The sequence below is a fragment of the Heterodontus francisci genome, chromosome 9 (genome assembly GCF_036365525.1).
Source record: "Heterodontus francisci isolate sHetFra1 chromosome 9, sHetFra1.hap1, whole genome shotgun sequence".
In the NCBI taxonomy this organism is placed as follows: Eukaryota; Metazoa; Chordata; class Chondrichthyes; order Heterodontiformes; family Heterodontidae; genus Heterodontus; species Heterodontus francisci.
The window spans coordinates 19,840,134-19,850,256 of NC_090379.1; the positions used below are offsets into that span (position 1 = coordinate 19,840,134).

At 47.4% G+C, this 10,123-nt stretch overlaps 1 protein-coding gene across 1 annotated transcript; it reads left to right on the plus strand.

Annotated features, from left to right (window-relative positions):
- Nucleotides 1-1,169: 1,169 nt before the first annotated feature.
- On the plus strand, nt 1,170-3,215 carry vrtn (vertebrae development associated). Its single transcript, XM_068038135.1, has one exon. The coding sequence runs from the start codon at nt 1,170-1,172 to the stop codon at nt 3,213-3,215; it is 2,046 nt and encodes a 681-aa protein (XP_067894236.1).
- The last annotated feature ends 6,908 nt before the right edge of the window (nt 3,216-10,123 follow it).

The following is a 10,123-nucleotide window of genomic DNA, read 5'->3' on the forward strand; positions in this document are numbered from 1 at the left end:
GGACCAAGCTTGAATCCCAGTGTGATGGGACAAAAGCAGCTGGGGATTCCCACAAGGCCCAGAGAGACAGGAACAGAAGTTTGGGGAGGGTGTGTAGGGACGGTGAACTTAGGAACCATTCTTTTGGGCCTCCTTATCTCGAGAGACAATGGATACGCGCCTGGAGGTGGTCAGTGGTTTGTGAAGCAGCGCCATTACACTATGTATAACAGAAAGAAGGACTTGCATTTATACAGAAAATGCTAGAAATACTCAGCAGGTCTGATGAAAGGTCAATGACCTGAAACGTTAATTCTGTTTCTCCATGGATGCTGCCCGACCTGCTGAGTATCTCCAGCATTTTCTGTTTTTATTGCATTTTTCTAATGTCCGATTTCCAGCTGATTGTACTGTACAACAGGCACTAGAGCAGCCACTGACTGTCATATCATTGGGATTAAACAAATCCACTACAATTCTTGGCCCTGATCTGGTGAGTTCTGTTGGAAAGTGTGGGTGTGCTGACATTGAGCGAGGGAAGGAATTCTTTCTGACACTCTGTGCTCCCACATAACTCCACTTGAGATGTACTGGAGGCCAGCTGCTGTCTGTGGAACTGTAGCTCAGCCTTCAGGAGAGACAACTCTTAAAGGAGGAAAGAGAGCTCGGGAGGTTTAAAGAGGGAATTCCACAGCTTAGGAGCCAGGCAGCTGAAGATTCCGCAATTAAAATTAAGGATACACAAGAGGCCAGAATTGGAGGAGCGCTGAGGGTCAAGGCTCTGGTGGAGATTTGAAAATGAGGATGAGAGTTGAGGCAATGTGAGACTGGGTATCAAAGTAGGTAAGTGAGCACAGGGTGATGGGTGAACATGACTTGGCACAAGTTAAGATACGGGTAACATAATTTTGCAGAGGAAGTTGGTGGAAGCAACCGCATAAAAACTAAGTTCAGTGAAAGAAATCCAGGGCCTAATGAAGACTTTGCAGTGTGACTGACTTACTGTAAAATTAAGTATATCCAGGACTAACCTCGCCAGCTTGGATTGCACAGTGAATATTACACTCATTCTCTTGCCCAGAAGTGTTTTGAGACATTTCATCGAACCTTTTCTAGCTCATGATTGCATTGAATATTCCAACGAGAATTTTGTTTTATTTCCTACACCACCCCCCTCCCCCCCCACAGGGATGCCTCAAAGGACTGAATTAGTAGAAGCCTTACGCTGTAAACTGCAGGAAGCCACTGAATGTGCAGAGTCTGATTTCCTGCGAGCTGTGACACTCGATGTGGATAAACTGCTGTCGAGCTTGTCTGTACCTCTGGTCTCCAGCAGAGCCTTCTCCATAGAAACTGAGGTGGATGCCAAGGCCAGAGCTCTCTACCCTGAAGATGCTCCCATGGACATGGTCCCGTTGACCTGCAAGGGCGAGGGGAACCATCTGTTTGAGGCGGCCAGCATGCTGCTGATGGGGGACACCAGCCTTAGCATGGAGCTGCAGCTGAGGACTATGGTGGAGATGCTCCTCCACAAGCAGTACTACCTGAAGGGAATGATTGACTCCAAGATTATGCTGCAGGCTGCCAGGTACTCCCTCTGCACGGAGGAGTCCGCCGAAAAGATGAACCTGTCCATGGACATTCTGGAAGCTATCTTTGATGCAGACGTCAAGGCGACCTGCTTCCCGGGGACCTTCACCAACATGTGGCACGTCTACGCCCTAGCATCAGTGTTGCAGAGCAACGTCTACTCGATCTACCCCATGAGCAATCTGAAGATCCGCCCATACTTCAACCGACTCATCTGCCCCAGGACCCGCTCGTTGGGTACGGAACTGCACACTCTGCACATCATGTGGGCCGGTGAGCGCTTATCTCAGGCGGTCTTTAAGCCCCAGTATTTTGCACCCATCGTTGCCGTCCGAGACCTCCGGTGCCAAAGTTTAGATGGGGCTGAGTCTGTCCTACCCTTGAAGACCTTGGAACTTTTAAATACGGACCCGGACATCTCCTACTCTGTGCTTCGGGAGAAATACAGCATCACCAAGAGTACTTTCTACCGCTGGAAAAGGCAGTCCCGTGAGCACCGGCAGAAAGCGGCCACTCGGTACGAAGCCAAACACTATCTGCAGGAATGTTTCGCCAGTGGCAACTTCCTGCCCTTGCAGCAGTTTCGAAATCGCTTCCCTGAAATCTCCCGCTCGACTTACTATGCCTGGAAGCACGAGATGCTGCTGGCGGGCAATGGGACAGAAGGGCACCGACCTGCCGGGGAGCAGGAATTCAACATGAATGGGCAACCGAGACGCACTAACTGGTCCCCCCTGTCGGGGGGCTCTGAGAACGAAACAACAGACCTTTCTAAAGGGGCCTGTGGCAGTGGCTTCAAGCCTTTCAATGGCCAGAGGTCGCCTTCAATGCAACTTGCCAAAAACTTCCTCAAAGAATGCGTCCTCCTCAATAAGTGCCCTCCCTACAAATGCTTCAGGAAAAGTTACCCCTGGATTTCCAGATCCACCTATTACAACTGGAGGAGGGAGGCCCTGAACCGTGCGGGACTGAAAGTGCACGAGGCCAATTCTGGCTTCAGCAATGCGACGGCAGCTAATCGTGAGGTTGGTGTGCCCAGCCCAGTCCCTAATGCGATGGGTCAGCTTGCACCCAGTGGCAGGACAGGAAATAGCCCATGGGGCCATAATGGTGTCGGTGATGGTAAGATCACCATCTCCTCCTCTTCCTATCTGCAGAAGGTGAGGCAAGAGGAAGCCAGGAGGCGAGTGCAAAAATGGCAGATTCCCCTGTCCACATTCCGGGTAAGGTACCCGTCCATCTCCACCTCCACCTTTTTGTGGTGGAAAGGTTCAGCTGCACCCAAGAGGACCAAGGTGAAGGTGATGAAACTGCACAAAGGGGGCCGACGGGAGATCTCCGTCAAACCCACAGAGGATTTACGACATGCACAGGCACAGTCGGACAAGGAGTCCTCAAGCTGCAGCAGTGTTACAATATCTAATTGTACAATCCCCAGGGAACCGACCAAAGAGCCGTTGGTTGTAGGCACTTTACAGGGAGTGTCCTCCAAAGCCAAAGCCAAGCTTTTTCTTCAACGTCGTTATGTGTCAAAGAACTTTCCAACATTTCGAGAGTTCAGCAGCTACTTTCCAATGACGCCCCGTTCAACCTATTACATGTGGAAGCGGGCGCTGAGTAATGGGATGATGCTGATGGATTGCTAAAATGGACTGGGATCCAAAGGTCAATCCCGAGCTGTCAAGTGAGAGGAGCAATCAACCATGCGATTGACCAGTGACGTCAGTAAGATGCCCGTCACATTAGTTCACTGTGACCCTTTTTAAAGAAAAGTGATCAAATTCCCAAAGATTTGAGCTGTGTTTGAAGTGTTGAGTTGTCGCAATAAGATCTGGTGTATTTTCACTGAATTTCTGACGTGTCTCCTTGTGGCCTCTTTACTAAGTAATGAGGAATTATTTTGGAACCTACATGCCGTTACATGTTGAAGGCAGGATTAACAATCGAGATGGTCCATTGATTTTTGCTTGGGAACCTCACAGTTAGCAGAGAGAGGGGAGGGAATCTGCCAGCCTAGCCTGTCCTGGCCTATATGTGACTCCAGTCCACATTGTATACCATTGGGGCTACTCGGGATAGGCAATTAATGCTGCTGTGCCAGGGTCACTCACATCCAAACATCAAATCTAATGAAGATCATGCCAGCAAGGCAGGTCCCGGTTGCCCTTTGCTGACAGGTATTTTAGTTGCTTTGCACCAAATTGTTCTTTGAACTAGCAGCAGATCACACTGTGTACCCACAATGGTACCGTTCATTTCTGGTCTAGGAATTGCAGTTCCATCTCTGGTTCTGCAGTTCATCAATACGTTTAATAACTTGGGGAACCAGAGCACAGAGCCTGGTCATGTGTGCACACAGTTACTACTTGTAGAATAACTCTGAGTGGATATTAGCTCTGGATTATTCTAGTTGTACAACAACAAACACGACTTCTATTTATATGGCACCTTTCACGTAATAAAATGTTCCGGGGGCTACACAGACATTATGAAACAATATGACATTGTACCACATAATGAGATATTCGGGCAGATAACCAAAAGCTTGGCCAAAGAGGTAGGTTTTAAGGAGCATCCTGAAGGAGGAAAGCCAGGTAGAGAGGTGGACTTTAAGGGAACGGAGACTAGAGCTATACCAGGGTGTGAGAGAGTAATGGTTTTAATGGGGACTAGGGCATCAAAGGTGGAGGGGAGGATGCGGTTGAGCAAATCGGTAGCTGCAGAAATGTCATGGTGAATGGAGGTCCAAAGGCTTGACAGTTGGAAATTTGAGACAGAGGTTCGAAGTGAATGAGGCGAGAGTTTTTTTTTAATGGAGAAAGTAGTAGCAGAAGTGTCAGTAACCAGAGGTCGCGGGTTTAAGATAACAGGCAAAAGAAGAGGCAACATGAGGAAACAATATTTTACACAGCAAGTTGTTGTGGTCAGAACATAGTAACATAAAAAAACAAGAGCAGGAGTAGACCATAGGGCCCGTTGAGCCTGTTTCACCATTTAATACGAACATGGCTGATCTAAAGGGCACTGCCCAAAAGGGTGACAGCAGCAGATAGAGTAGTAACTTTCAGAAGGGATTTGAAGGGAAAAAAATTTGCAAGGATTTGGGGAAAGAGCATAGGGGAGTGTGAATGGTTCGATAGCTCCACCAAATGATGGGCCGAATGGCCTCTTTGTGCTATATAATTCTGTGATTGTATGAACAAACTAAACACGTGTCTTACAGATCACATGTGTATATATATATATATATATATATAATCCATGTGTGCTCATATCTCTCTCACAGACATATTTTGCCATTATGTCATTATGTGAGCACACACACACTAACTCTCAGTGGTGCAGACTTTTAAACAAAACGGTTTTTTAATTAAATAAACATGTTGTCATCACCTACCTTCTACACTGTCCTGGACTGAAGCAGGTCTCTCTGCTGCCTCCGGTTGGTATGGTGACCTTTAACTTTGCTGTCATCTTTCTGCCCTGTAACTGATTCTGCATGTCTCCCGAATCTTTATTCCAGCGGGAATCCCTCCATCCGTATGTCCTCTGTTACTCAGCCCTTCAAATAGTTTGTGGACTTTGCTCACCTGTCACTCCCAATCCTAAATCGGACATCTGACTCCACCTGCCTATGTCAAGTTTAACCCACTTACGGGACCCCAACTGCCCCATCCTACCCTCTCACTGACCTTCCCACCCAGAATGCTGGCTGGGGGCTGGTCCTGCCAATCTCCTCCCTGTCCAGCTCCCCCTTCCCAGTGCTGACCCTACGGAGTCAGCCAGTGCTCCAGCTATCACTGCCCTCTCCTCCTTTCCCTCTAGAATGTCTGTTCGCTCATGAACAAGGTCGCCTCAATCCATGAGCTTATTGTGGACAATTGCATCAACATCATGGTCTTGATGGAAACCTGGCTGAGGGGTGATGACACCTTCCCCAATAACCGAAGCCTGCCTGCTTGGCTATACCTTCCGCCACTTTCCTCACCCAGACCATCGCGGTGGTGACATAGCTCTCATAACCAAATCTCACCTTGGTCTGTCTCCTTACTCCATTGGCACTTTACTCCTCTTTTGAGCATCTCGCCTTATTCCACCCGTTTCACCTCTCATTTAAAATCCTGATTCTCTACTGCATGCCCAGGTTTCATGCTGATTTTCTCAAGGAGCTACCTTCACTGCTTTCTTCCCTTAGCCTCTGCACTGAACATCTTCTCATCCTCAGTGATTTTAACCTAATCTCCATTCATCATGCTCCCTCTCGTCTTATCCTTGCTTAATCTCACTCTCCATGGAAACTACCCAAATCATATTGACGGCCACCCGCTTAAACTTGCCACATCACGCGGCCTTGCTACTCCCACAAGGCCATTCTGATCCCTTCTTTGTATCGCTCTCCATCCACACCTCCCTTCTCCCTCCAAACCCTACCTCCTTCTGGATCTGCCCCTGGAAAAAGCTCTCCCTCAATCCACTTACAACTGAACTCAAAATCCCAACTATCTAGCCTTTGACCCTCCATTTGCCACAACATTACTGATTTTCTCAACCACACTTTCTCCTCTACCTTTGATGCCCTTGTCCCCAGTAAGACCATTACTCTGCCTCACCCTGGCCATTCATCTGGTACAGCCCTCATCTCTGCTCCCTTAAATCCAAAGGATGCAAACTTGAAAGGATATGGTGGACAATTGGTTTATCTATCCACTGCTAGATCTGGCTGGACCACATAAAACATTATCGGGTCCTGCTAAAACTGCTCACTATTCCAGAATCATCCTGGAATGCTAGGATAACCCCTGGCTTCATTTTTCTACTGAAATCTGCCGCCTTAAACCCCTCCATCCTCACCTCCAACAATAAATGCAAGGAGTTCATGGGTTTCTTTGTCACCAAGATTGAGACCATCCAATCAGCTGCTTCTGTCACTTCCCTCCCTCCCTTCCCCTAACACACCAGGCCAAATTTCTTCTAAAGATCCCACCTTTGACCTGAACTTGTTTCCTTCCCTAGTTTCTCTCCTAACTCCCCTTATCTGCTCTCCAAGCTCATCTTGTCCATGAAAAGCTCCTCCTGCTCCCTCGACCCTGTTCCCACTAAACTGCTGACCACCTAACTTCCCTTCCTGGCTCCCATGTTTGCAGAAAGTATTAATAATTTTCTTCCCTTAGGCTCTGTCCCTCCTTCCAATCTGCTGTCATCATCGCTCTCCTCACAAAAAAACAACCCTTGACCCCTATGTCCTTGCAAACAACATTCCCATCTCCAACCTCCTTTTTCTCTTCAAAGTCCTTGAACATGTTGTCACATCCCAAATCCGTGCCCATCTTTCCTGGAACTCCATTTTTGAATTCCTCCAATTAGATTTCCACCCCTGTCACAGTACCGAAACAGCTCGTATCAAAGTCTTAAATGACATCCTCTGTGACTGTGACAAAGGTAAATTTTCCTTCCTTGTCCTTCTCGACCTGTCTGCAGCCTTTGACACGGTTGATCACGCCATCCACCTCCAATGCTTCTCCACTGTCATCCAGCTGGGTGGGACTGCACTCGCCTGGTTCCATTTTTATCTAATTGTAGCCACTTCCTGCTCCTGCACTGTTCCTTCTGGTGTCCCCCAAGGATCTATCCTTGGCCCATCCTATTTCTTATCTACATGCTGCCCCTTGGCAACATCATCCGAAAACACATTGGTTTCCACATGTATGCTGATGACACCCAGCTCTACCTCACTACCAGCTCTCTTGACCCCTGCACTGTCTGTAAATTATTGGATTGCTTATCTGACATCCAGTACTGGATGACTAGAATTTTCCTCCAATTAACTATTGGCAAGATTGAAGCCATTGTTTTTGCTTGCCACTCTGTTTCCTAGCCACTGACTCCATCCCTCTCCCTGGCAACAGTCTGAGGCTCAACTCGACTCTTCGCAACCTTAGTGTCATATTTTACCCTGAGATGAGTTTCTGATGGCATATCCGTGCTAATATCAAGACCCCCAAATTTCCAACTCCATAGCATGGTCTGTCTCGGCTTAGCTGCTGTTGAAACCCTCATTCGTGCCTTTGTTACCTCTAGACTTGACGATTCCAAAACACTCCTGGCTGGTCTCCCAAATAAACTTGAGGTCATCCAAAACTCTGCTGCCCCTGTCCTAACTTGGACCAAGACCCATTCACCCATCACCTCTGTGATGATCCACATGGACCCGCATAGTCTCACCCCTCCTTATCTCTGTAATCTCCTCCAGCCCCACCACCCTCCAAGATATCTGCGCTCCTCTAATTCTGGCCTTTAGAGTATGCCCGATTTAAATTGCTCCACCATTGGTGGCCGTGCCTTCAGCTGCCAAGGCCCTAAGCACTGACATCCCTCCCTAAACCTTGTATCCCACTTACCTCTTTTAAGACACTCCTTAAAACCTATTTGACCAAGCTTTTTGTCATCTACCCTAAAATCTCCTTACGTGGCTTGGTGTCATAGTCTGTCTTTTATAATGAAGCACCTATCAAAACTTTTAATGAACACATCATCAATTGTCCTTTTAACCTTCTCTGCTCTAAGGAGAACACCCCCAGCTTCTCCAGTCTCCGCATAACTGAAGTCTCTCATCCTTGGTACCATTCTAGTAAATCTCTTCTGCACCCTCTTCAAAGCCTTGACATCCTTCCTATAGTGTAATGCTCAGAATTGAACACAATACTCCAGTTGATGCTTAACCAGTGTTTTATATATAACTTCCTTGCTTTTGTCCTATATGCCTCTATTTATAAGGACAAGGATCCCAAATGCTTTTTTTTTTAAAAACAGCCTTCTCAACTTGGCCTGCCACCTTCAAAGATTTGCGTACATAGACGCCACGTATCTGCTTCTGCTCCACCTTTAAATTGTTGTATCATTCAGTTTATGTCCTTATAAGAACATAAGAAGCAGGAGTAGGCCTATTCAGCCCTTCCAGCCTGCTCCATCATTCATTGAGATCATGGCTGATCTACTTCAACACCATTTTCCTGCACTATCCCCGTATTCCTTGGTGTTTTTAATATATAGAAATCTCATGATCTCAGTCTTGAACATACTAAACGACTGAGTCTCCACCACCCTCTGGGGTAGAGAATTCCAAAGATTCACCACCCTCTGAGTGAAGAAATTCCTCCTCATTTCAGTCCTAAATGGCCTGCCCCCCCATTCTGAGACTGTGTTCCCTGGTTCCCCACTCACCAGCCAGGGGAAACATCCTATCCACATCCACCCTGTCACGCCTTGTAAGAATTTTGTAAGTTTCAATGAGATCACCTCTCATTCTTTGAAACTCTAGAGAATACAGGCTCAGTTTCTGCAATCTCTCCTCATAAGACAATCTCGCCATCCCAGCAATTAGTCTGGTGAGCCTCCATTGCACTCCCTCTCTGGCAAGTATATCGTTCCTTAGATAAGGAGACCAAAACAGTACACAATAATCCAGGAGCAGTCTCACCAATGCTTTATACGACTGCAGCAAGACTACTTTACTCATGTACTCTCATCCCCTTGCAATGAAGGCCAACATACCATTTGTCTGCTTAATTGCTTGCTGTACCTGCATACTAGTTTTTAGTGACTCGTGAACCAGGACACCCAGGTTAAAGACCTGCTACCCGACCCGAACCCGATGAGACCTGACGACATGTCGGGATCGGGTTGGGCTGCACTTCCGGGTCCGGCATTCGGGCTCGGGTCGGACACGCTCTATCACAGGTAAGTGGCTCCAATGTTAATTTAATTTTTGGGCTGGAAAGGTGGTTATTTAAGCTTGTGCAGATCAGCAGCAAAGTGAAAAACGGAAGGTAAGTTAACTGATGGTCGGGTCAGACGTGGGAAAAAATGGAACGGCACGGGGCCAGGTCGGGCTCGGGTTGGATGTGGTTCTGTTGGGCTTGGCTCGGATTTTTTTTTTTTGCAGACCTGAACAGGCACAGTGGCGCAGTGGTTAGCACCGCAGCCTCACAGCTCCAGTGACCCGGGTTCAATTCTAGGTACTGCCTGTGTGGAGTTTGCAAGTTCTCCGTGTCTGCGTGGGTTTTCTCCGGGTGATCCGGTTTCTTCCCACATGCCAAAGACTTGCAGGTTGATAGGTAAATTGGCCATTATAAATTGCCCCTATATAGGTAGGTGGTAGGGAAATATAGGGACAGGTGGGGGTGTGGCAGGAATATGGGATTAGTGTAGGATTAGTATAAATGGGTGGTTGATGGTCGGCACAGACTCGGTGGGCCGAAGGGCCTGTTTCAGTGCTGTATCTCTAAACTTTAACCCAGGTCTCTTTGGACAGCAACACTTCCCAACCTCTCTCCATTTAAGAAATACTGTCTTTTTGTTTTTTTTTTCTACCAAAGTGGATCACTTCACACTTATTCACATCATATTCCATCTGCCATGTCCTTATCCATTCACTTAGCCTGTCCAAGTGCCCCTGAAGTCTCCCTGCATCCTCCTCATGGCTTACATTCCCACCTAGTTCTGTGTCATCAGCAAATTTGGAGTTATTACATTTGGTCCCCACCTCCAAATCATT